The sequence below is a fragment of the Hippoglossus stenolepis genome, chromosome 24 (assembly GCF_022539355.2).
Source record: "Hippoglossus stenolepis isolate QCI-W04-F060 chromosome 24, HSTE1.2, whole genome shotgun sequence".
NCBI classification, from domain to species: Eukaryota; Metazoa; Chordata; class Actinopteri; order Pleuronectiformes; family Pleuronectidae; genus Hippoglossus; species Hippoglossus stenolepis.
The window spans coordinates 2,784,570-2,812,522 of NC_061506.1; the positions used below are offsets into that span (position 1 = coordinate 2,784,570).

The window sequence follows — 27,953 nt, forward strand, 5'->3', positions numbered from 1 at the left end:
AAACAGACGGCATCATTACCTTAATTTCCTTGGCTGGTGCCGCTTCCTCAATGGTTTTTTCATACTGCTGCTTCAAAGCCTGAGTGGAAACCTTTGGTGGGTCCTCTCCTCCGACAAGCATAACTGAATTAGACACCAGAAGAAGGCTGCCTCATTAAGTCATTCGCAGTGAGGGAGCTCAGGGGGATTGGAAAGAGAAATAAATCATTTCATTAAAAACCTGAGTAGTTTTCATTTTCTGAAACCATGCAGCGGTGATTGCCCAATTTCCACTTTCCAATATTTTACCTTCCTGACTCTGCCCTGATTAGATTTGCAGCTATGCAATGAATAGGAAATCATCTGCACTCCCGACTCATTTTCATAGCTCATCCCTTATTCAGCCATGGTGGGAACAACCATTAATATACAGGACACAAGCAGCGCTGTGATAAAAAAAAAACGGGAAAATTACAATATAAAAGGCAGGAGCAGAATAACCTGTTTCATTGTAATGGTTCCCATAACTGCCGGCCACATTGTTATGGTGGATTCTTTGATCGTGGACCACCTGTGAAAAGAAAGAGGAAAATCATTAGTATACGAGCGGTGCTGCTGCCTCTGCTTACAATTACAAGCATAAGGCAACATTTCTAGATAAAATGCAACATAAAGTCCTGAAATAACCAGCGGGGGGATGCAACACAGTACTTTTACTTCAATACTGCACTTTGTGTCTGTGGTACTTCTACTTTTACTTGAGTAAAACAAGCAGCACCTCTTGTTGACTGTGGAGGATTCCAGAGGAGGGGACGACTTCTCTGGAACTGCTTTTCACGATCACCTCGGAGGAGCTGGACACTTCCTGTCAGACACAAAAAAAGGAATATCATGGTTTTTATCTATCTTCATTCAAGATTTAACTGAATTATTGATTTCACTTGCAGATTCTGTAACGTTTTCACTCAAAACCCTGAGTTCCCTCTCAAATAGCCCCTGCTTGTGCTTCGATTTGCTCTCATCATGTTTAAACTGTTGCTTGGACAGATTTCCTGCGCTTCAGCTCGTCTCCTGACTCACGCTGCCTTCGTGCACGCTTGAAAACGTCTTTTCTCTTCCCGGGTCAACACGGAGCAGCAAAATCAAGGATTTCAAATAATGAAAAACAACTTTTGTCAGCACCTATCTTGAATAAATAGGAAAAAACATAGAATATGGAAAATCCTCCCAATGACAGCATGACCTCATACAAACACCCTCATTCATGAAGGCACAAAGAGCCGTTGTGTTTTTATGACCTTGTTATTGTGAGCTGTAAGAATCAGCTGCAGAGTAGGTAATTTCTTACACCGTGAAAAGGCTTCATAAAATCCCTGTGTGGCTGCTAACAAATGCTTTTCCATTACCGAGCTGTTTCCTAGGGAACTACAAAGTTTCTGTTTTCCACTAAAAGAGGACGTCAGTGTTGGAGGGAAACGGCAACAGATTACAACAACTATATAAAACTGCATTTAGCCATTTCCTCCAGTGAGATTCACGCAATGTGACGAGGATGAAAGATATTGGAGCTTGTATCCGCTGCTGTTAACATGAAAGATACATGGAGGCTGGGTGGGTGTGAGGGGGCTCTGTACTTCTGAATCCACTTATGTCAGTATAATGTCTTCACTGAACAGAACTCAGGATATTACACCTGTGAGGAAAACCCGAGTGGAAAGTGGTTTTCTGCTGCAGCACGGACGCATAACTCCATCACAGTAACAGAATCAGACACTCCCAAAAAAAAAGAAAAAGAAGTGATGTAAAATTTAGCATTCAGCAAGATCCTCGTGCACTCCACTTCCTGCCTGAATGAGCAGATGGGGGGAGAATGCATGGAGGGGCAGTATTGACCTTACTTCACTGAGATCCGGACACATCCCAGGCAGCTAATGCGTTCTGGCAGGTTCCCCCACGCACTGCATGACAGTGGCGGATAGACGGGCCCAGTTCAAGGTGCCCTCTTTGATTTGAAGACGCAATCAGAGCCAAGTTTTTCCAGTAAAAAGCTGCAGTGTTTGCACTGTAAAGTATTCAGTGTGTTCCCCACTTTAAAGAGGAAGAAGAAAAATGTCCCTTTCACCTGTCGTCTTCAGTATATTTGACAAATCATAGTCTATGTGACATTTCCACGCACGTGACACAGGAATGTGAGTGAGCGTGGTTACGTTCTGACCTGGACGGATTTCTGCTGGAAGTGAACCTGGGTGACGCTGGACTGAGACGATGAAGACGTGAACTCCTGGTTCTCAAACTGTCTCTTCACGCTGGCCAGGCCGCCGGGCAGCGAGCACGCCTCCGACTCCTCCATCATCTGTCGGCAGAGCAGAGAAAACACACGTTACACCTGCACATCTGCGCACGTTTCATACATTAAACACACTGGGAATCATTTTAAAGGCCTGAGCACGGGTGGGTTTCTTTTAAACGTGGCGTTAATGCACCAACAATGGAGATAAGATGAATCTTTTAGCTGTAGGGTGTAAAAAGCAGTAGAGAAGGTGATGTACTGTTGGTAACACCTGTAAAAATACTGAGACAAATGCAAACAGGTCAAATACATAATGAGGAACAATGCAAATTCAACTGCAAGATGAATAAAACCTACAAAAGTGATGTAAAGAGAAGTTTTCTGTCTATTTCCAACTCTTTCAGATGACTCTCAGACTTGTTTCTTTAAACTGTGAAACACAATTGATTTCCCTGCCTGCAGGACGAGGAGGACAGAGGAAGACTGTCTCATCTGTATGGAGGAGGCCGACTTCACCCGACAAGAACTGGGCAAGAATCCACACAGATTATTTGATAAAATAATCTCCGTCTGGGATTCTCAATTACTTTGCTAATAACTTATTTATATATGAAGGCTTCTGCACACACACAATATAGCTTGTGGAGAATTGCAATATATAAAGTTTGTGCATGTGTGTGTGTGAGAGTGAGTGTTTTTCTTTCTTTATAATGTGAATGAGGAGTACAAAGCAATTTGCAAGTTATAGCAGAGGAGTTTAGGTCGGTGGCATTTTGTGGCAGGGCCCCATGTTATCAATATTTCACTACGTCAGGGTCCAGCAGCTGCATCGATGTGGCATCAAATCCACATCCGTCATTTAAACTAGCAGTCACACAACGTCCCCTCCAGGATGCATGAGGCCATGTTTGAATATGGAGTCTGTAAAATCGCCTATAATGAGAGTAATTACAACCAAATTAGACATAAGCACCGAATTCAGTCCTGGAAAATCACACACGGCTGATTTGGTTTGTTTGGTCACATTTAGAGATGCGATGAGAATGAGGTTTAAATCCTGAGTCCTGCAGGTGCATTCAAAACATTGACCTTTGGCCTTTGAGCACCCAAATCTTATCAGTACATCTGTGAGCCCGAAATTATCCTTTGTACCACGTTTGAAGAAATCTGCACAGTAAGACAGCGAAATAAGTTTAACTTTCCTTTTAATGGCGGTAGAAGAGTTTGGATTTGATTAGGTTTTTATAATATACTACTTTTAGTTGTGATATGGCAAATTTAAGAAAACAACTATAAAACACTTACAAAATATAAATTCTGTGCAATGAGTCATCATGAACCGAGACTGTTTGTTGTTGTAAATTAGCAGCTTCTACATGATACCCTGGGTAATTTGTCATTTCTGGATGTCAGACCGGACAGAACCAGAGACACCCTGTCACTCGTGTGGACATGCAGACAACAGCTGCACAATGTGGGGAGGGAAAACAAGACTCACATGCAGATTCTGTCGGGCAAACAACCCCCCAACACACACACACAGACACACACACACACAGACACACATCATCCACTCTCAGCTGTCAGCAGCCACCACATGAGGCCTGACACCGAGGATCAACTGATGGAAAAGGGAACGCTGCGGCGCTGCCACCCCGGCAATCACCGGCCTCATAGAGTTTCTCTATTGGTGTTATTAAACCATCGAGGGTTTGTTGAATTGGTCCAGTGCTTGTTCTTTTAAGAATAATTACAGTGTTACAGCCATTAATAAAAAGCAACAAGCCTCTTGAGGCTTCTCTGTGGTGTTAGTGCAGCTCGGCTCACTCTGTGTAATGTTAACATCTCATCTGCTCTGAAGCGGCTGTAAAGCTCGGCCTCAAGAGGCTTGTTGCTACGCAGCCCTGTGGCTACATAACGCTGCACGATGGAGCTCTGATTATTTCATCTATTAATGAATAAATGATTTTATTTTGTACTGTACATTGTAATCACTTTGTTTTTCTATATTCATATTTTGAAAATTTCATATTTTGAATTATAAAGCAAAGCACAAACGTGTCAGAGGATCAGTGATGGACTTTGGTTCGAGTCCAGAGCTTCATGGTTTTAATGTAAGTGTACAAACAAGTGTACGACTGTGCTGTCCTGTCATGCACAAAGGCACCAGAGGGAGGCAGCACCAGTGTGACCTGAACCTGACGGACATTGAAAAAGATTTGACTTTAACCCAAATATATTATAAATAAAATACTCGTCCTTTATCAAATTACTGTCTTATATTTAGTGTAAGTGTATTTTTACATAATTTATCTTCCTCCACACGTATAACATCCGCCTGCTTGTGATATAACCGTATTGTGATGGAGGCCACAGTTTACACAGAGACAAACAGACGTGTTCCAGTTGGCCGGGCTTTATTTTAGAAACAGAGCTGACGACCTTGGCTGACTAACGGCTCACACAGTTGGATTTTGGGGTTTACAAAGTGCGTGCAGGCTCTTCACAGCCGCGGAGGATCTCTGTCCTCAGTAATGACGATTGATTCAGGGATGTTCAGAAATGAAATGTGTGTGGCTTCATGTGGAAGCTTCCTCACATTACTGACACAGTGACTGATGGTTGTGTGTGTTTCCTTTTGCACAACCTTTCTGCAACAAGGTGTGTGTGTGTCCATGTGTGTTTATGTGCATGAGACTCTCCCTGCATGTGTGTTGTGTGCACATATGCCTGTTATGCAAAGTCTGCACTGTTACACCCTGACATTGTCAAAACAATCCTTGTTTATGTTCCATAATCAAATCAAATAGAAAAGGTGACAGATTTCTGACCTCGGGAGAAATATCACTCTAATAATTTAAAAATAATTCATTAAAACTCAAAAAGAAACTGTTCTGGCTTGTTATTTTCTATTTTCAATTTACAATTTTCCAACCATATTGAATAACGTGTGGCTTATTTAACAAGACATGACTTGAATGTGCACCTTACTGAATCAGTACCTGGATGTTGGACATATAATTGTCCCCTCTGTGTAAATTGTGGCCCCTTTATGGCCCCTGACTTAGAAAAACCCTCAATCCACCACTGGGTAGATGTAAATGTGATGGTCTGTCACATTCACCTGTTCACACAAACACTCAGACCCTGTAGGAGCAATTTGCCTAAAGACACTTGCAGAATGCAGACTGGAGGCACCAGGGATCGAACTATTGACCTTCTGGTAAGTGGATGACCCGCTCTACCCCCTGAGTCACAGCCTGGCCTGCTAGGTGAGCTAGTGGGTGCCCTGTTAAAAAAAAGGATAACAAATGCAGAAAAATGGCCCCAGTGAATGTTATATTATTATATAAAACATTATTATATTGCTGCTAATGAGACTAATGATTAAATAGTGGGCTCAGTAGTTTAGAGTGTTTCCCTATCGGGGGGGAAATGACCTTCACAAGATGAGGGGTCATGTGATGAGTAATGAGAGAGGGGACTCATCTTTTCTGTTAAATTAAATAATGACTATCTCACCTCTCTCAGTTATTTAGATGCACAAGCTTCTGTAACTACGGTTTAACGAGGGATTTTTAAACAGTGAGAGGTTCAACCTTCGTCTCCTCAGAATCTGTGTTTGCTCAGAGAGGAGAGCAGCCGGATGAAACTCAATCCAAACCACAATATCAACACATGTACTGACGAATATGGCAGAGATCTGTTTGTTGACATCTGGTATTTTACCACTCGGTGATTCAAACATGAACACAGTGTCGTCCAATTGTTTTGTGCAAACTGTGTAATAATTTGTTTGTGTGGATAATGTGGAAAGATTAAATCGGCTGTTCACCGACCGTGGGAAACGCTCTTTGTCGATTTGCAGCAAGTTCATTTGAAAGTAAATATGTTAAATTATGTTTGCTCTTTTTGTTTCATACATTTACATTATATTTATATTTCTACCAGATTAAAAAAACAACAACTAAGTGTACAGGGGGTAATGGTGCTCACTTATAATCATCTGAAACGTGACAAAGTGTCATAAATCCTGTCTCCTCCATGTTAACACATGGGAATATAAAAAAGAGGTGAAACGTCATGATTGACAGATGAAAGGTCTCAAACTAAGGTTTTCCGAGCAGAGAGGAATCAAGGGCACAAGAGTTTCATTTGAAAGCAACTAATGCTTCTTTTTCTTCCTCTTTATATAAAGTCCATGATAAATGTTGTGGAGTAAAAGTGAAATATTTCCCTGTGAGTTCAGCGCTGGAGACAATGAAGGTCACAGTGACTCAAGTGGCTCCAGCTGAAGTGAAACCATTATGATTTTGTCAATGCTTGTTGGGAAAGGACTCAAACTGCCATCCTGTGTGGAGGCTGCATTTTCCTATAATCTACTGACTCCTTCCCCCTTCCTCCATTGAACAGGACCGTAGATTTACCCTGGGCGTTTCTAACGACACAAATGTGGCCATAAACATCAGCAATGTATATCACACACTGTCACTTTAATGGAAACACGGCCGAGTCCACGCGTTGTATATGACTTGTGCTCCGGGCGACTTCCTCTCTGCCGTCTCTGGTAACATCCTGTGTGTGTTATCGTCTTACCGCAGCGGAGGAGGAAGCGCTGGTTTCTTTTTTGGACACGGCCGCCTGATACATCGCCAGCCGCTCTTTCACCGACACCGGCTCGGCCTCCTGGTCCTCAGCGCTCGGAGCCCTCTCCTCGGGACGTCCTGGGCCACCTGCAGCTGCACACACAGAAAACCACAACTCGTTAAATTGAAGGTGAGCATCACCTTCATCGACAAACTAAATTCAGAGAGATGATGTTGATATTCTCCACCTTCTTATTACACTCAGCAGATCTTGCCCTTTTTTAATCAGGCTTTTGTGTATACGTATACTGGAGCAGGGAGACTGTTTCCACGAAAATCAATGGAATCGATTTTTATCCTCAGTGAGAATGACCCCTTTAAAATATGACATTATTACACTGCTGCTTCTTAAATACAAGGAAAGGAAATAAAAGAAAATCAGACACGTGGAATCCAAAGTATTAAAGCTTTATTAGTATTTTTAGATTTTCCTGATCGCTTCCTGAGTCAGACAAAGACGCGGCCAGAGGCGAGCGACCCCGACAACACGGTGACACAAAACCAAACCCACCGCTCATCAATCACAAAGGACCACTTTACCATCCTGCACGTTGCACGGCACATCCCTGCGGATAGCCAATTAGAGGAGACCATTGATTCTACATTTGACTTTTCTGCGCTACAAAGCATCGTTAGGCAACAGAGAGCGAGGGCTCCATTAAAGCTCGACACACACCCACACTGGACCTTTCAGCTTCTAGCTTCTTCTCTCTCTCCAGGCAACGGCACCGTGGGATGAAAGCGCACAAACAGAAATGATTCGCTCTCATTATGTGCTCACACTCTGACCTTTTGACACTTTGGAGAGTCGCCTCCTTGTTGTGTTGTTTTCACGATATAGGTGCTTACATTATCGTGTGTCGGTGTAATTTTGGCTCAAAGTGCGGGTCAGTATCGCTCTGATTCATGCTTATTTAAGACGTGTTGCAGCAGCTGCTTCTGCAGCGCATGTGGACGTGGTGAAGGTCCCCTCGCTGGAGTCGTAGAATGGAGATTAGTATCACATTCACTGGATTAGTACATACCACAGGTTCATGCTCGGCTGTGTAGGAAAAGATAGCTTGATGCTTCTCTCTCCCACCTATAGTACAACCTGACCCTGGCTCCATATAGCTCCATGTCATCAAACTGAAGGAATCAAACACCCACTGATATCGATCTCTGTAGTTGTAGAGATTGATTTTTTATCTCAACTATGTAGGAAGTTAAATAATATCTTAATATTTGAAATGGACGACACGACTGCTCCCCAAACGTGAAGCCAAAATATCTTGATCTCCCCTGACTTGACTGGAAACCAGGCCTCCTCCATGTCAGTGGACGGGACATGGACCAAACAGAAATAAATGACAATGACTGGCTCCAAATGAGCAAGATGGCGCCGTTCTTATCCAGAATATTTTAGCTTCATTTCTGGAGGAAGTGTAGACCTGTCGTTCATCTTGATAGAGGCCACAGTGTGTGACCACAGCTGTGCTTAGTCAAGGCTCTTGTTTACACGTTGACCTCTGAGCACACGGAAAAGCTGGAAAGTGCGAAAAATGGAGGAAACATTTGGCTGTGTTGCACAATCCACTTTTATATCCTGATAGAAATCGTGAACAAACTAATTGTTTTGAATTAATTATTAACTGCAGGTCAACTTCCTGGATGCCTTGTCATCAGGCTGCATTTTACTGACAAAGACAATATGTTCCCTACTGGCTGATATGGTGATTATCACTGGAGGCCTGTTTGATCAATATTCATCAAAATCGTGTTTCCCTGAAGATGCGTAGAGGAGTTTTCTCGTTTGACTGAACCTCGCTCTCTGCTGCATCTGGTATGTTAGTGTGACCCGCAACCCATTGGGGGGGAGAGATAAAGCTGCCGGAGACAGCAGCATCTGAAAATAACCAGCACATCCTATAAATATGGGTCAGAAACCCTACACCTGAGGCTGCGGTGCCTGATGACAGCAACACAAGGATAATGCCCTCGTTTATCAGCGGAGATAAATGTTCACGTCATGGTCTGGAGCTGTCACAGCAACGACAACAGCGCTTTGGATATCTCTGGCTTCTGAGAATGGGATGCAAATGTGCCATAGCATGGCGGTGAGGTAACCAGGCTCCAGCGGGAGGAAGATAAACTCAGGCTTTTTATAAACAGGCTCCGTCTGCAGCGTCATGTTCCCCTGAAACAAGGAACAAGGAGATTTACGCAGAGAGGAAGTGTGTGCACGTAAATTAAATCCCATATATTTAGTCTTTTATGTAGAGTTGAATCCTTTTACGGTTTTATTATGTATATTTATCTTTTAATCATTCCTATTAATTATATTCTACTTTCTTTTAGTCAAATTCTAGTGTAGATTCAATATATTTTATCATTTAAATTTTCCTTTATTGCCGTTTTCTCTACTATTAATCTCTTTGGTATGAATTAGTCTCTAAATCTGTGTTTTAAATTCATTTCTAAGTTCTGTTTTCTAACATCCTAGGTTTTTTAATTGCATTTGTTTTGTTTTGAAAGGTTCTATTTCAATAAAGTTTGATTGATTGAGGGTCGTTATGAAGGGTTGGAATCAGGTTGACGATATGGGTAACCCAAACTCTGGCTCCTGTTTTCCTCCTCTCACAGTTTTACATGAAGTATCTTATCTCTTTAAGTCTGGCACCGGGTGGGGGGGGGTTAATGGAAGCGGGTGAGGCCCGGGAAAAAGTCAACAGGGGAGGTCATGCTGCTGCCGGTATGCATGACTCAGTGCCTATATTGAGCCCGTCCACGGACCATTGACCTCCCTGTCAGTGCTGAGGCGCTGCACCGCCGGCCAGCGAGGAGTGATGGGGTGTAGGGTGGCGTGCGGGGGGGGGGTTAGGGGGAGAGACGACTGAGGTGCACCAGGAAAGAGAGAGGAGGAAGAGGGACATCAGAGTTGATAGCATTGTAGAGCAAAGTTAAATCAAGGCCCACAGGTCTGTGTGAAGAGGAGGTCGTCTCCTAATCGCAGAGGAACCGAGAAACCCAATTTTCTGTTCAGTACTTACTGACCGAAGCGTTTGACTGGCGCGACAGGGGAGACGAAACGAGCCGAGCTAATTGAAATGTCAGCCATGCAGGGTGATTTCTTCCTTACCGATGAGAGCAAAACAGGCACAATAATTGAGCTGTCAAATCCGTCAAAAGAACTTCTGAACACGGAGACCGGGTTCCCCTGGAGTGCTTCCTTATGCTAAGGCTAGGTACTTTGATTCGCTGTGCTCTCAGAATATTCCAGATCCTGCTGATTATATCCTGTGGAAGGAAATAGGAATTGCCATGTGCACGTTTTATGACAAAACCCAAACCCTCGTGGAATCACAGAAACATATTGCAATATCACATCTCATTTCGATTTGATATTCCGACACAAAACAAGCCCTCCACTCTCATCTTGTTTCTGATTTTACACCACAGATGTAGCCCGAGCACATCGAACCAATTCAATACGAGGTAAAATGTCATCTACCGCATCCAATTTGTCTCCTTCCACTTCTGCTTAGATGGAAAATCTCTTTCGAAAGAGCTTTTACAAGAGCCAGCTTTGAAACGCTCACAGTCCACATACATCTCTTACCTTCTGAAACCGTGCAGGTCGCTCTTCACGTCAAGCAGCAATACAATCCAACAGAACAGAAAAGGGTTGTCTTGGAACTCCAGGAAAAGAAATGAGCTTCAACCCGACACAGAGAGCAAATCCTGGGCAGAGACAGACAGCGAGGCTTGGAGACCAGCTCCAGCTCCACAGCTCAGAGTGGCCCAGGGATCCAGTGACAGCTGATTTTATTTTAGAAGTCCCCCTTCGTAAAAAATAGGATGGACGTCGGGGAGAGGGTAGATGGATGTGGGTTGGCTTTTTTTAGTGTCAAGTATCAAGGTACCCAACATGCCCTTAACCTTATGTCACAGTGGACTTATGGACACAGACGTCCCACACAGTGAGCTGGAGAATAGGAATTCATGCAGCAGACTGCGGGGAGACGTGTGGCATTTGGAATCTCTGCTTGTTAAATATCACGGTGTGACATTTAATGATTAACTCTACATGCAGTCGATGTGAGAGTGATATTATTGCACAGATTGTAATAAACATTTTGGAAAACATGCTTATTTGCTTTCTCTGCCATTAGGATTTTTATTTAACTAATGTTTTCTCCCTGTAAAACCCGGTTTGTTCGCTGTAGGTCGGCGATCACGAGGAGTTTGAACCTTTCTGGACGTTAAGTCTCTGCAACAAATGCAAAATGTCAGGGTCTTGCTGTGCAGAAGCCTGAGAATATTGAGCAGAAATCCATTGATGATAAAGAAACACTCAAGCAGTTAATCGATGGGTGGAAGGATAGTAACTCATATTGATATTCTTTCTTTGTGTTTCTTTCTTTCCTTCCTCCTTTTTCATACGTCTTTCCTGGACATATGTTTCCCTGAAGCAAAGTCAAAGGTCCTCTTTAAAACAAGTGACCTTCTGTTTGTGTCTGATCAGCCTGGGGCCTCTCATTCACTCTTCCTCAACCTACATCCTTCTTGACAATACCGGAGAGAAGCTGGCTTACATAACCCTGCAGGAATCAGGGCATGTTTGACTGCTCTCTCCACATTATTAGCTGCGATCATGGCTGTTTACCCAACTCATATATGAAACACAAGGGGTTCTGCTGGAGCCCCCCCGCGAGGTGCCGCCGGCAGCACATCGACGAGAGAAAAGCGTGGTTATCAGGCTTGTGGAGGAAGCTGCACTCTGCTGATAATCCCACTGAAATTGCACATGGATTTCCTGTTCCTAAAGTGGAAAATAAACACACGGCTGCAGACTAACTAATGAAGGGACCGGAGAAGAGCCGCAAACGGAGGGAGGCCACACACAAGTGAATAAAATAACTCTCGGAAAATTGAGCGCTGAATGCGATTAGTACAGTTTTTGTTAAAGAGAGTAGAGCAGCAAGGACGCAGAGACAAATGTGGGTGACCCTGGGCGCTGGTACAACCAGGAGCAGCACGGCACAAGGTGGAAGAAGGACTGAATCTGTGGTCAATCGTGCAATCGCCTTCCCCTGCCTCGACTTACAGATGCACGTCATTCTAAGACCAACATGGGTGCTCAGATGGATGCATGTGCTCCATAAACAACAGGGACTCTGGGTGGAAAACTGGGAAGATAGGGACCCATGTTCAACAACCTAAATATGTAATCACCAGGCGACACACGTATCGAGGCGCAGCAGCCTCTGGAACATCTGTGCAGCTGGTTTTAGTACAGTGCAAAAATTGAACATAAAATAAGGTTTGGAGATTTATTAGCATTTATGAAAACACACAAGGTCAATTAGGTGTCTCGTTAAAAGATTCATATAATAAATTAAGGTATTCAAGCTGTGCGTTAACGAGGCAGGAATTTGAGGAGGTGTGAGTGAGCACCTATTCAGTGGAGCCGCTTCTGAGCAGAAACACAAGTGAACATAATCCCCTGGAATAACGTTTATGTGGGTGTTTCATTTGTGCATTTTTATATATTTCTATGTGTTTCCTCTTGGCATTGTGTGAATATCCTGCACCCAAGACTTCAGCCTTCACAGCTTTGCAAAACCAGACCCGTGCAATGTTCTCCTCTCAACCTCAGTTTTCAATTTCCCAACATCCGTCTTTTCTGAGGATCTAATTCGCCTGCCACAATGGCGGCTGAGGGAATAAAATCTAAACCTGACAAGGAGAGCGGCTGTGTTTTCTTCAGGATGAGGATAAAGACATCATCGTTTGGCAGGAAAACCTGGGAGGAGATTAATTAAAACAAAAACTGTGTTTTGGCAAATCCACCAATTGGCAGCGTTTGACCACTTTGAAAAATGATCTTGGGCTTAGCCTGTCTAACAACTTTAATCAGACTGTATCCACACACACAAACACACTGTGTATGTATACATATATTGAAAATGAGCTTTTCACTGTATTGTATTACTGATTTCAAATTATACAATACAGGGAAAAAGTCACATTTTGAATATGCACTATACACATATACATGTAAAATATACACAACATAGATAGATAGATAGATAGATTTGAATAGCACTCATGCCTAATCTGCACTGTTGTGTGAGCCACAAAGCTCTGGTGGTTATTCTGGTGTCATGTGAGAGAACACAAGTAAACAAGGTCAGCGGCAGTGTGCAGATTCAGAGTGAGCTTTGCATCTGTTTAAAGTGCAGTTACACGCTGCTTTATTTAAACACTGCGGCTTTGTGGGGAGCAGCTCCTGAAGCCCTCCTGCCACCGCTGTCACTCACTCGGCCTGACGGATTGTGCAGCGTTGTCGCCGACGTCTCGTCAGCGAAGACAAAAGCCTGGGCGAGACAACAGGAATGCAGAGGATCGTCAACAAGCTCCAATTTTAGACACAGCGAGGAGATTTAGAGACGCGCGGGCCGACAGGAAAGCCTGAGTGATCTCAGGTAGAGACGTGTGTGTGTGCCAAGGTGTCGAGTGAGAGCAGGCATGGTCGAGTTTATGAGCGTATGGTAAACACCTTGATGCCACTGTGACGCCTGTCAACACTTACATCACTTTACTCCTCGCTACAATCACTCTCACATCGCACGGGCCTGACATGTAAAGTCGTATGTTTTGCCAAAGCACACAACAGAAAACACAGCATATATAAAAACAAGAGTTTAAAGATTGTAATATGAATTGGTTATATATTATCAGCAGTAAAAAATCTTTTTAGCATCTTTTAGCTCGTTGTTTTGGTTTCACTCCTCATGATTTTACTTCTGTGGATCACTCTCATGGGGCAAGAGTTTAAGATTTAATAACTATAATTCAAAATTCTTTGATTCCAGGGTTTCAATTTTTGAATCTTTCATCCTCTTTCACTTGCGCGCACACACGCACACACACACACACACACACACACACACACACACACACACACACACACACACACACACACACACACACACACACACACACACACACACACACACACGATCTATAACACCTGAGAGGCCGATATCTAGAACTCGCTCCCTCTAGTGCTTGGGTTTGCGATCCCTGCAGAGTTACTGTAACTCCCACTGTAAGCTCCATCTGTGCTATCAGCGTCGGTGGCAAACAAACTGGCTGCAGCCTCAACACTGTTGCTATCGCGGTAATGGAAGCACAGCGCCCGGCGAGCCCCTGGCTTCCCATTAAAAAGCTGCCAGGGAGGCACAGTCTTATCTGGCAAAGAACTCTCTAGTTTTCAAAAGCTGCTTTCTGCCAAATGGTTATCTCACAGAACAAATGGGACAAAACACTGCATTAACCATTCGGCAGCCTCGGCTTGACAGTGAAGTGTAACCACAGTGCAAACACTCGGCCTCCGGACTAATGTTTAAACACATCTGGTTTTGCATCAACACTTTCTCTAAACTTTTAAACTCCCTTTTTAAACGAAACATTTCCCCGAACAAGAAACTACTCACAAAGAGAGGTGTCCTGCGGTGAGGCCATGGTCGGATCTGTTGACGGGAGAATACTGGACGTCAAGCGTTTGGACGGGGAGGTGGGGATGGCTGTCACTTCCTGGTAGGAGAGAGAGAGAGAGAGAGAGAGGGAGCTATCAGAGGAAACACCTGGAGAGGTCAAAACCACACACACACACACACACACAGTCACGTGTTTGAGTGTAAGGAGTGTTGACCTTGGAACAGTAGAGTTAGTGCAAACAGCATTTGGTTGAATGTTAATAGAGCCACTTTATCTGAGACTTGATAAAAGTACATGACTGGTGAATGACATGTCCTTGGTGTATACAGGTGTGTTACCGCCCTGGTGTATAAGTACTTGTATAATCATGTACTTGCTTTGCTGCAGGTTTAATCCCATCAAAAAATGGTCTCATGCTTTTCCCATGGAAGCATTTTGGAGTCAGCCTGTGCAACACGCCTGAGCCACACGCCTGTGGAACACGCCTATTCAGTTGCAAATCATCCCCGTGGGGAACAAACACACCTGTGTCTGTGTGCTCTCTGGAACTGTGTGGGTGTCTGCAAATGTGCGGGTGTGTTCTTTCATTTGCAAATCAAATGTGTTCCCCAGAGCAATCTTTTTCTGACAGCTTCTTGCTGGGCGTCAACGCAGAGTGGCAACAACTCCACACACGGCAAACCACGCACACGCACACAGCTCAGTCTCCCCTCTGCTGAAGGTGTCAAGCTTTATTTCAGAAATGCACCAAAGGACAAAACATTGTTCTCAGAAATCCTGTTTAACAAATCCCCATATTTTCCCACACACACACACACACACACACAGTGATAAAACAGGGTTGTAAACACAATCTCTCCCTTTCTGCCTCTGTTATTCTCGCTCTCTTGCTGAAGTCGCGCTCACATCAAATGAAAGTCAAATCACTGAGCAAATGTTCAGACTGGCGGCTGACCACAGCTCCCCAGTGCTCCCTGTCTGAATTCTGATATTAAACCGCTTCTTCTACATCGTCCTGTTACGCTGCTCAGGAGAGGATTAAGTGCACAAGCTGTGAGGATGTTTTATCGGCCAGATGTGAAGAATTTGTGTGCACGTGAGTTTGTGGTGGTTGGCCTTCAATCCCAGCTGGTTCCAGATGTGAACGCCATCTCTCTCCGTTTGGTGTTTTCCGTCGAGCTTGTTTACACTTGTGCTGTGAATTATGATGCATGTGGTGTGTGGGTGTGAACCTTTTTTTTTTTCTCGATACATTAAATTGATATTTTTAAGATGCACCACAGCAGATGGAACAATCCCACTGCAGGATTGGCTGTGTGCTGCGTGTATGAGGGAAGGGAGATACAGTAAATGAGCCCAAATCTCCACGGTGTCTAAAATTGGAGCATCAAGGCTTCGTCAGTTCACCACTTTGTTCGTCAATTAACTGAGCGGAAAGAAATATGCTAAATAAGTGTGTCAATAGGTCGGGTGTATAAACCCCACTCACTGTGCTCGGGCTGCAAAGCAACGTTTGACCATCATTATTTTTCATTATTATCTTTCTTTTTCACACAAGAAATCTTGACTTTTCATATATATAAATAAATATTAATATTAATAATAATTTGTTTCCTTTTCGCTCTGCCTTGGACAACAAATCTTATGATCTAGTTTTGTTTTCTAGCACCAAACCATGTTCAAATATCCTCTCCACCTGTGAGCAGAGCCATCCCAGGGCTACATTTGGCACAAAAGCACAACAGAGTGTGGAATCTGAGAGCTGAGAATAAGCAGGTTTCTCAAGATGGAAATTGGCCCCAAGTTATTTGTGTTACCGGCAAAAGAAAAGCTTTCTTTGTTTGATTTTGTTGTCTAGAAGATGCCACACAAAGAGCCGAAGAAAAACAGCGTGCGCGGAGAGATTGACAATGTGCAGCAATTCTGTTGACAAAAAATAATGACTCCCTTTACAAAGCTGGTCAAGGACGTGGAGCCTCGGAGAACAAGAGGACAGCGTCAGCGGCGGCACATTAAACTGGATTGTGTATCGATTTAGACATTATTGAAGAAGGCATTAGTGTTCAGCCTCAGGACGACAACATAAGAGACTTTCAGAAAAGTGTTGGCTTTTGTCAGATCGTTCATTTGGGAGCTTTCAGTTGTCTGTCCTTAAAAAGACCAATATTTGGAGTTTACCACAGATATCTCGTGCTTTATGATTCCCCCATTCAGACGAGATCGGTTTTATGAGATATAATAACCAGATGAACAGCAGCAGCGGCGGCGTAATGTGTCATACAAGCGTCACCAAGTGCTACCGAGCTTTGAGTCCCTGCCATATGTTCTCTTTGGCACAGGCTGCCACCGAGGAAGGAGGAAGAAGGGTGGTGGTGTATGCATGTGCGTGTGTGTGTGTGCATATCTCCGACAGACTGACAGAGTTAATAAGGGACAGAGCTTGGTGAAATCTGTCTAAATGTACCGGCCTGTCACGAGAGATAATCCCGATGAAAGAATAAAAAAAAATAAAAAAATTATCCTCTTAAAAGGAGCTCAGCTAATGAAATCAGCTCGGGCCATCTGGGAGCATTTCATGTGTGACAGGCGCCCTCAAAGAGGCCAGTCGGATCGGTGACGGTGAAACCACGGTGTGAAGGAACAGCCCATGTGACCCCCTGTGGCCTGACAGACTTAACCGTTTTACTCTAATTGTCTTGTACCAGTCCTCAGACGAGCCGCGCTCTTACTGGTCAGACTTTAACGTCGTGGTCGTGGTGAGCGGAGGGTCTCGGGGGAGAGCTGTCCGCCTCCCTCTCCACAAATGTCCTCCCCCTCTCCCCTCCCGTGTCATCCTCCGTCGAGAAAATGTCACTCTCATAAGTCAGTTACTCCAGAACTGAGCACTGAGGTTTTTATTTCTCTGGACTCGCTGCAGAGAATGAGCCAGTTGGATGAGAAAAGAGTATATCAGGTATTATTTGGATGGTGCGTTGTGTAGTAATATTTAGCCTGAATCTGGTTATATACTCAAGGTTAAAGCAGTGATTACATTTGTCCCACGTCGACCCATCTCGCTCTCCATAGCTCGGAAATTGCTCCGAGTGCTTTTGCGGGAGTTGGTGAAGCTACTGGAGCAGTTCGAATCGATAAGGTCCATGGTTTCGATATTAGATGTGACATTTTGGCACAGAGGGGTCGTCCACCACCACGAAATGTACTTCTTAAACACTTACGATCTTATTTAGGGACCGCTCCTTCTCTTTCTTTCTTTCTTTCTTTCTTTCCCTAATTTCTCTGTCTCTCTTCCTTATTCTAACTCTTTCTGTTTTCCTTTCTATTCCCTCTTTGTGCTGAGGCAGCTCTCCTGCTCGCTGGAGTGCGTCTGGAGCGTCCTCGTTATCCAAGTTGTCTTTCAGGAAATGTCCAAAACATTCAGGTGAGGGGTGGAGCCTTTCTTTCGTTTGCATCTTTACGTGTTTAGCTTCTCTTATTCTTTTGGTTTCTTCAATTTTGAGTTGCATGTTCAAAATGTCATCAACACGCCCACTAGCTTGCAGTGAATTTTCTGCAGCGACTGACTCAGACGTTTGCGTTCTCACATTCAGCCCCTTCGGAGTTCAGTGCATGTGTCTGTAAAGTCATCACATCTTGCATTTAGAGGTTTCAGGAAGCATCTCGCTGCTGGGGCTATTGGTTTGTGGAGCTGTACCAGTGCCAGCCTTTTGGCACATGTGTATCTGGAGTAGCACTGTAGCTCTGGCTGCTGTACGGCCACGGACTGAGGGACCCTGCCAAGAAAAGAAGTCAAGTCTGGGTACTTCATTTTAAGGATTTCTTTGTCCGCGGTGAGTTGTGTGGACATAGACACTGTATAGTTAGTGCGGCCGCATGCACACTCCCTGTGATGGCTCTTGGAATGAATGCAACTGGCTGTGAAAGCTGTGAAAGTGTTGGCTGGCACAACATACGAGTGCCTGCTCTGGAACTCGACTCATGAGGCTCCACAGCAGCAAGCAATCCACTGGGTCCCACTGAGGATCCAGCTGTTTTGGACACGTTCCTCTAAAACACACACATGTGAAGCTTTGCATGTTCTGGGTTATTTTGACGCCCGGGTCTGTATCACAAAGGGAGCAGCAGCGAGAGCACGAGTGAGCTGAAAGGTTTTGGATGTACTTCGCTGAAAAGACAACACCTCAGGCTCAGAGAGCATAATGGCAAAATTGGACATGCAGGATTTTGTAAAGATTACGTTGGAATTGCAGCACCTCAGGCCACCACAGCCTGACCAGTGGATGATCATCCAGGCCGAAGTCAGACCCCATCATGTATCGTTAAAGTCAACTTTGAGAACAAAAGCAAACGAGTGACGCAAAATCAAACATCATATTATCATGTTGCAGAAGGTTTCATGCAGCGGCGGAGGCACCAGCGAATCCAATCGGGTTTTGAGCGCAGGTACCAGCCAATCCAGTCACGTTGGTACGGAAGAGGAAGCAGAGGCAGCTGGTGTGTTCATCAGGCAACTATGAAATGATTAAATCTGTCTTTTTCCTTATCTCACAGGCACATGGTTGAAAGAGAACCACCTGCAACACTGAACACAGGATTCATTCGTGGAAGATCAGCAGCCGGAACCATTAAGTAGTTTAAATGGACGTTTTCATTTGAGGTCAAAGTTTTGCAGACTTGTGCTCTCTGATAAAGCAGCACAGGGATGAACAAAAGTAAAAACATCACAGGCTTGAATTTGGATCTCAAGGATAATCATCTTCGTCTATCATCTCCTCCTCCTCATCGCTGTTATGCAACCAGAAGCATTGTTCATTCGAAGGTCAGCTCAGCTTTGACGCCATCCTCACTTCCACTCCCTCTCTCTTTCTCTGCGTCGACTCTTTGGACATTGTTTTGTTTGGTGCCATAAGCCTTTTTTATTCCAGTCCAATTACAAATACATTTCTTTTTCGGTTTTCAATCCTCCATCGGCCGTCTTTATTACAACTAAACAGAGACATGGCGAGGGCTGCCCACATCAATATTTCAAGCACTCATGGGCAAACATGGCCACAAAAGAGACACGGTCCAGAAACAGAAGGCGAACAGGGAGAGCTGGGCCAGAGGCCAGAATTAGAGAAGAAGCAATCGGACAGACAGAGAATGGTATTACACGAGGTAGAAAAAGTCAGATGCAGAACACAAACTTGATGAACTACAGGAGGAGGGATACAGATGTCGAGAAGGGACAGAAAGAATTAACTAAAAGCCAAAAACCCAGACGGAGTCGGGGGAAAATAATAAGTCGGGCAGAAGAAAATGAACAAACAGACATGTCGCGATCCGAAGCTAAAAGGGTGCATGATGCACATTTGTGGCGACAGACAAACAAAGCACAGCTATTTTGATACTGGAGCTCTCCATTACAAAAGCCTGTCTCGATAAATAAGCCCAGGGCACCGAGCTCTGCTGCTCCAGTCACAGCTTGCGCTTCATTTTCCTCCATGGCAGTTTTTTGACACACAAAATCTCGGTGATGTGTTTTCACCGTGCTGGTGAGAGCGGCTCTGTGGTGTAGTGTTTTTATTTATTTATTTTTTGAATACATGATGCAACATTTAGTCAGAGTTTTCCCTCAGGCAGCATTCGTGGTGCCGTCCTGTCAAAGATTCACAAAGTCCCTAAGATCCGCTTGACGAACAGCGCCGTCGTTTCTGCTTTGTTTCCCTGCTCTTTTAAACCTGTTCCATGAAGCGAGGAAAAACCTGGGACGGAAATGATGCTAACCGCTAAAGTTACAGATGGAAAATAAAGTTTTTTACGAGCTCGCTAATTGTCATTTTGCAAATTTCACTCAGTTTATGAACAAGACTTGTTTGACAAAAGCCAACCTCGTATCGACAGGACCTCGTGATTGTGGCTCCATTCCCAGAATGCTACTGTGCAGACTCTCGCCCCAAATTCGCAAGATGGCTGTGTTTATATCCAGGATATTTTGGCTTCATTTCTGGATAGTGGGAGGAAGTGAAGAAGCTTTTTTTATTTTAATGAGCAGTTTTTCCGACAGCAGAGGGAAAATAAAGGTAGAAAAATAATGCAACATAACTAATAGGTCGACTAATTATTCAATTTTGGACTCTCCGTCTGTTCAACCACTTAAAGGTCAGATCGGCCAAGATGTCAGCGATTCCAGAAAAATATGTGTGAACAGGCCTTTAATCACAGAAGTTTGACTTCCACATACTTTCTCTCGGTTCCGCGTTCTCCTTCACATGCCCGACTGCTTGATCCTCACACATTTGCACCTGGGATCTGCCCAGTACGACCACAGCCTTCCGCTGCTGGCCAACACGAGCAGCTTCACCGGAGCGCTTGGAGGAGATGACTAACCCTGCTGCTATTTTTAGCTTCACTTGCACGCCCCTCATGAGGCAGCTTCGCTACAGGAAAGCCAGGGGGCAGTCCGGTGTATTGGCAACGTAGATCTCTATTTCTATTTTTCAATTAAACTGATTTCGCAGGGCGATTTAAAGGATATAAAGGAGCAAAGCATCATAGAAGATGGTTAGACGAGGAAAGAAAAGGCTGCTCCTTCATGGTAACCCTGGACTGGAAAGCAAAGGGAGCTGAAGAGTTCACGATGTTCGTATTGCAACTCGTCCTCAGGGTCCCCAAAACCTCTGGAGCCAAATATTATGTAAAGATGAGGATTCATGTCACTGTGTCGCTCTCTGGTGCGACTAGGCGTCAAGAAAACAGTGTATCGGAGTCAGTAGCCAGTAACACCAGCTTTCAGCCGGTGTCTGAGTGCTTCATCCTGCATCTCCACAGGGTTAAGTGCCTTGCTCACAAAGTGGAGGCGGTTGAGGGAGAGGAGGGTGACGTACGGGGCCATTTGCAAAAGACAAATCTGACCCAGATCCAGTGAGCAGCAGGAAAATGTAACTTTGACTGACGTCCAGTGATTGAGTTTCAAAGCTGATGGGCCGCAGTGTGTGTTTACTGCTGGGAAACTAACGGGGACATTAGTAGATGATTAACGCAGACTGGACGGGTGCTCAACCAGAATATATATCTGTATTTATGTAACAGATAATAATATCAGACATTTTAAGGGGCTATGATGTGTGGAATTTAATTAAGTAGATTAGCAAACTAAATAAAAAAACTACAGATAGCAAAAGGAACTAAATTAAAACACAAAATATTGTCTACACAAAGTAAAGTAAGAGTCAAAGTGAAAAGGTGAAAAGGTTCATGACAGGGTGTGATGTTCTATATAAGCTGCTTATATCTGCTGAATTACTGCTTCACAAGGCAATTACATTAATATAGTATAACATTATGTTCATTATGATGAATTATTGCAAGAACAGCGATACATGTACATGAATAATGAAGTACACTAAATATGTTCACTCATATAATAATAATGATATACTGGACCACTTAAGGGAAAAAGATCAGAGATTTCCAGAATAAAGTCGTAAAATTACTCGAAAAAAAAAAGCTTTATGACTAAATTATGAAATTTTTCTCGTATTATTACGATTATTCTCAAAGCTCAGTATTTGTTTTCCTCATTCTGGTCCTAATATTCCTTTATACTTCATAATATGTACATATATCCCATTTATGTTGATTCATTCTTCTCCTGAGGATCAACGATTCTAACTGAAGGTGACAGACATCCACTCGTCTCCATGGAGCCAGAGTTATCCAGAAAAGAGCAGATCGAGAAAAGAGCCTGATGAATCGGATCATCACTGATGATGCTGACCTGCTTCACCTGCTCAAATATGAACCTGCTCTTCATTTGGATTCTCTCTCACAGCCCCCCCCCTGCTGATTCACTCTGAATCTCTACCCTCACCTTCCTCACCCTCTGCCTCTCTTTCACAATGCGGCCTTGTGCGCGCTGAATGTAAATCATGTTTCAGTGTCTTTCATCAGGCTCCGTGCCCCCCCCCCAATGTTCACCACTATTTATACATGACGACTCGGGATCCGGCTCTGTTTTCAGCCTCTCCAAATATACCCTGCATCATGGTCCTGACATCGGCTGACATACTGCATGCCTCCTTGATATTCTGGGGATTTTTGAGTCTATAATTATGTGAGTGTGTAACACAAGCTCGTGGTGGACGGACTCGTAGAGTACGGACGTTTATATGAAACCGAATGTGACAGAGCGGCGAGCGTGGAAACACCGCGTCCTGCACTGGGTCGGGTACCTTACGGGTAACATGCTAAATAGTTTTATGAACTCGGGTCCAGAGCTTTGTGGATTCTGGTTTGTACCCGTGCAGGAATCTGTAAACTCTACTCTTACTCTTAAAGCTTTGATGACGTGTTCATTTCTGCCATAAAGATTTGCGTTGGAAACCTTTTCTTCCCCCGTTTGCGCAACGGCATCGATGAATGGCAGCGATGAAAAACGTCGAGCTGCTGCCCTCGCACAAGGCAACGACAATAAATGATTGAAAGCGTGAGCCTGCAGGTCTTTGGCTAATTGTTGAACACATATGCTCTTGTGGGGCTGTGGGTGTCAAGCTGCGTTAGAGAAAAGACAATCTGAGTCACGCAGCATGTCTGTATGGGAAAAGCCCCAGAGAGATGCATTCATTACCCAGCTATGGAAATTGATTATCATACATTACAGTGAATACGCACATGCTACCACTGAGGGAAAAAAGGTCGGTCTTAACGAGCGATGACAGCCGAGCAGAGGCGTCTTTAAAGTGCGTAAATAAACTGCAGATATAGACGAGTAAATGATCTGAACGAGTCGAGTGAAGCGGGGAGTTTCCCACGTGACGAGGGCAACTACTCCCCGAGCCGAGGACAGCGAGCAACAAGTCATCATCGCACCGAGGAGCAGCAATGCGTCACTCACGCCGCCAGCTCCATTAAAAGATTTGAATCTGTGAAACGGAGACGAAAGAGATGCCGGGTAAAAGTTAATGGAATTTTTACGAGCTGAATGGACCTGATGAGGACGCCCGTGTCCTCATCAACTCTGGATCAATTTCTCGCTGACACATTGTGGCTTTTAGTTTATTTAACATTTAATTAAGTGCGTTTAGGAACACTGCTGCATATTGATCAGTTTTCTTTTTTCTTTCTGGAAAACAGCCAACAATTAGCCGCACGCTGCGACTGGAGCCCATTTCTGTGGCTTTCAGTAGGTCACCTTTCTTTGGTTCTACACAGAGAGTGTGTCCCTCACTTTAAAGTGTCGGGCGTCACGTTGAAAGATGAGGATGCACTGTTTAACTTCTGAATACTGGTTTTTGGCAAACAGGTCATTTTTTGAAGGTGTTGCATTAAAGCTTTACAGAGAAATATCATTACAACATCATTACTTTAAAATCCTTTCACTAAACTTATCAAACACGTAACAACGTTATTATTTCTACTTCTTTCCTTGTGCGTCTCTGATTGCCTTAATGAGTTTCACCGTGTCATTGTTCATTTGTCAGATATTTTGCAAAACGAGTCACAAAAACTGAGATTTTTACAGAAGCTTTACAAAGTGCACATTTGCAAACACTGCAGTTTCCATGTGAACATGTAAAGATGAAACGTCACAGCTCAAACAACAACAACAACAACAACAACAATGGCGGCTACATACCAGATTCTGCTGCACCACATCACCGACATTCACAGGTGCCTGCCTCACCTGATAATAGTGGGACCACATAGTGTATTGCCACCTACTGGCCCGGCAGGCTTGTATTTATTTTTGTATTCTTGCATAGATGGAGATATTTTGTAAAACGAAGGTCGTGTGGTTGGAGGAGACAATACACGGAGGCCGGGAGAGCTCAACACGCTGAAAATTGTCAAAACGTTTCCAGGGGACCTAAAAAAGTGATGAACCTGGCTGGAGTGCAATGCTTTGTTGATTAATTTTCTTAATTTGCATGATTTTAATTTCCTATTTGCATGTGTTGAGCTCTCTTGGCCCCTGTACAAATATCTGTTCTAAATGAAGCATCCACCACAGTGGGGACAAGGCTTTAGTCTCGTCTGGTTCAACGTTCCAGCATTTTCCTCGTGTTTGTCTCCCTGTTCCTTCTGTCAAATCTCTACCTGGAGATTTAATCGTCCAATTAAAGTTTTCCTCAAGTGACGTCTGGGTCCTCACCTCTTTCTAGACGGGCAGTAAAATATAAAATATGTTTAAAAATATCTTAAATTGCTCCAATTAACACCAGGTTGCTGTGGTAACCTCCTGATTTAAGTGCAGAGAATATATCCCCCCCCCTCTCTCAACCTCCCAGACGCTACACTGCCACCTACTGGGCAACAGGGGCCATCACAGCATGAGTGAATGCCAAGTTGGGTCATGAGTATTAGAAACATTTAAATTATGTAAGCACTAATTTATGCACAAACATTTTAATGAGCTGGAACAAAATAATGGAAAGTTTACAAAGAGCAAATGTCGGACATTCTTGATCAGTGGCCTAGTTCTGTGCATGTGTGTAAATGACTGTGTGCTGTGTGCCCCCCTGCCCTGCATGATCAGATGTGACATTAGCAGAGGCCTCATCTGTCTCATGCATCAGTGTGTGTGTGTGTGTGTGTGTGTGTGTGTGTGTGTGTGTGTGTGTGTGTGCAGTCATGACCAGAAGGTCAGACAGATGCTGTAAACACAAGCCGGCGTCCCTGGAGGATCGTCCCGGCTACACAAGCGGAAAAACTCGCTCTTTGCACTCAAGATAAATCGTTGCATCACTACACATCTGCAGTTGTTGGAAATACAGACCGCCCGCCCCCCCTCGCCCTCCTAATGCTGTGGATTTTGGCCACGGCTGAGCGACCACTTGGGAAGCCATCAGTCATTGTTATGGCTGGCCGTCCAATGACACTGCACCGTTTAAATAAATGAAATGGGCCACAGAAAGAAAAATACGGCGCATCATCAAATATTAAGCTGCAGGCTCACAGATGAGTTGAAGGTTGTGTTTTATAAGCAGCCGGCTGCAGAGCTGCAGTCCTCTGCTCTCTCTGGGAATCTGGGAGCGTTGCCCATATGCTCCATTAACACCGGCTACAGGGAAAGGAACAGACCGGCATGACACAATTCCAGGATGGAGCATGTGTTGCAATGCAGGCGTGTGACAGACATGACGACTGGCTGGACCGCTTGTTATTTACACAGAAATATAAACAAAGGTTCAATATGGAGATACAAGAACAGATGGGAAACGGATCTAACTCCCTAATGTGGTGCTACCACTTCAACGTGAAGTCAACTGAAGATGAAGATAAGCGATGAAACTTTAAAATAAGAAGTTAGAAACAACAAGGCCAGTGCAGCACGAACGAGAAAAATAAAAACAGCAGCATCCTTTTAGCAAACACCTCGTACACTATATGTTTACGTTGAAGTGGCGAAGGACTCTCGTCCTTCAGCAGCAAAGGAGCAAATAGTGCGATTATTCTCGAGAGCTCGTGGACGGATCAGTTTCAACATGAGTTGGTTTACGATGGATGAGATCATTCCATAAATCCTGAACCTTAATGGAACCGGGAGTCAAACATAACAAAGTATCATCTCAACCCAAACCATAGCATCAAATATATTTTAGAAGAAAAACACTTGAGTCCTCTTACCCGTTAACGTTATCTGTCATTTGATCCATAGTTATAATAAAAATATGTTGTTATAAAAATATGTGCTTTGGCTGCTTTACCAGGTTTAACACAAGAAACAAAAGGAGCCGAACGACCTTCAGTGACCCTGAGAAAAGCCTCCTAATGGAAGCTGCAGGTAGATAATGGTCAGTGAGACATAATGAACCCAGAGCACAGCTCTTATCGTCTGACTCTGTCCAGCCCAAACACGTGTGATGACCAGAATGAGGATGATAGGAGCTGGACTGGGAAGCAGGAGAAAACCTCAGGAGATGTTATCGTGTGCTTCAGTGATGTGGCTCATTAACCACAGTAATCTGTGACAAGCTTTCATCTCAGGAGCCAGATGTGATTTGATTCTGATAGATCCACGTCTCTCTCTCTCCCTCTCTGCCGCGGCCTGACGGAGAACTTCGCTTCCTGCAGCAGCTGACACGCCAATTACAAGGTTATTTTTAAAATCCTGCTTCACCATAACGCTCCCCGAAATAGGTCTTAAATAACCGGGTGTCGGATATCAGCAAACCCAGTGGCACGGCACAGAGGCAGCTGGTGCCTGTCTGTGGCACCGGTTTGCACTGGTGCACACTGACAACTACATTACCCATGATGCATGTGGATATGTATATTTACTTTCACCGAGGAGGGTATGTTCTCACCTCTGTGTGTTGCGTTGTGAACAAGATTACACAAAAACTATTTAGCAGATTTCTACAAAACTTGGAGGAAAGATGCGATTTGGGTGAGTGAGGAACTCATCGAATTTTGGTGTGGATATTAAAGGTATATTTCGGGAACTGGTATCTATGAGTGTGTGCAATTTTTTTGTTTTATAGTTATTTGGAGAGGTTTCTGTGCACCATTCATTTCTTTGTGACGGGTCAAGATGACATTCAGGGGCAAAAACTACCTCAGACTTCACCATTTTTTCTCATCCACATTGATTTTTCTCATAACGACCCACTTCACTTCCAGCAGACGCAGAGTTTTCCTCTCAGAGAAGCCAGCTGGGATGGAAAAACAGAGCAGGGGAGGGAGAAGGCCACGGTCCTCTCCAGCAAGCAGCCGTGCACAGTGAGCGAGTCCAGGAAATGATGGAAAAACCACAAATTGCTGGAGAGTGAATCATGCTGAGGCGAATGCAGGGAGATGGGGAGCGTTCAGTTTTGTCTCAGTGTGGAGAACCAAAACCTTCAGTAATACAGTGAAATTGGAAACTAGATCTGTTAGAAAAGTTAGAAAAGTTTGTTGAAATGCAAGATGCATCAAACTCATGCCTCTGTGGGGCAGTGGGAAGTGACAGGACAGAGAAGTACAGTTAAAAATCTAACTCCACAGTGGCAGTTCTTACCGTATCGGTCACGGCCGGCTTCTCAAACATCTTCTTCAGACTGTGAAGGGGGATGTCAAACCTCTCGATCCTCTTAGCAGCCTGCAGGTCCTCTCTGAGCACCGGCTCGCCCGCTGCCTCTACCTGCGGCCCACAGGCACGACTGGCAACCAAGCCCGAGGTCAACTCCTCTCCATTTCCTGATTGAGTTTCCATTGTTGTCCAGAAACTGTATCCCTCCCCCCCCTCCACCGTTTCCCCTTCAGGCTTGAGAAGGGGAAGTGTATTGTTCGAGGGGTGAGGAAGTGAGGGAGGTACGACGAGGGTGAGGAGAAGAGATGGAGATCAGGCCGGGGGTCCGTCTTTGTCTGTCGGGCTCTCCGACACACGCAGGGAAAACTGGAGGAAAGAGGAGGAGAGAAGAAAAAAGTTTTTCCCCTCTCGCTCTCGCTCTGCCCTGTAATTACTCATACACACAGAAGCCTGAGTAAACTCCCATGTAGGCAGAGAGAGATACGAGTCGCAGCTGCAGAACAGGAGAGACGACGAAGAAGAGGAAACAGAGATTCAGTGAGGTTCATAACCCGGTTTCCTTCAG

The 27,953-nt window shown here is 44.3% G+C and overlaps 1 protein-coding gene across 2 annotated transcripts in view; it reads right to left on the bottom strand.

Annotated features, from left to right (window-relative positions):
• Positions 1–27,707, bottom strand: part of xirp2a (xin actin binding repeat containing 2a) — a 38,481-nt gene extending 10,774 nt beyond the window's left edge. The window contains exons 1-7 of one of the 2 annotated variants that reach the window (XM_035149828.2): positions 27,377–27,707; positions 14,397–14,496; positions 6,866–7,008; positions 2,195–2,332; positions 758–844; positions 481–550; positions 20–123 (exon numbers count right to left, since the gene is read on the bottom strand). In XM_035149828.2, coding sequence (XP_035005719.2) covers positions 20–123; positions 481–550; positions 758–844; positions 2,195–2,332; positions 6,866–7,008; positions 14,397–14,496; positions 27,377–27,571 — 837 coding nt within the window. In that variant the 5' untranslated portion in view covers positions 27,572–27,707. Of the gene's footprint in view, positions 1–19; positions 124–480; positions 551–757; positions 845–2,194; positions 2,333–6,865; positions 7,009–10,513; positions 10,726–14,396; positions 14,497–27,376 lie in introns of those variants that run through there. The other variant, XM_035149829.2, reaches the window with a different exon arrangement.
• Positions 27,708–27,953: the final 246 nt, after the last annotated feature.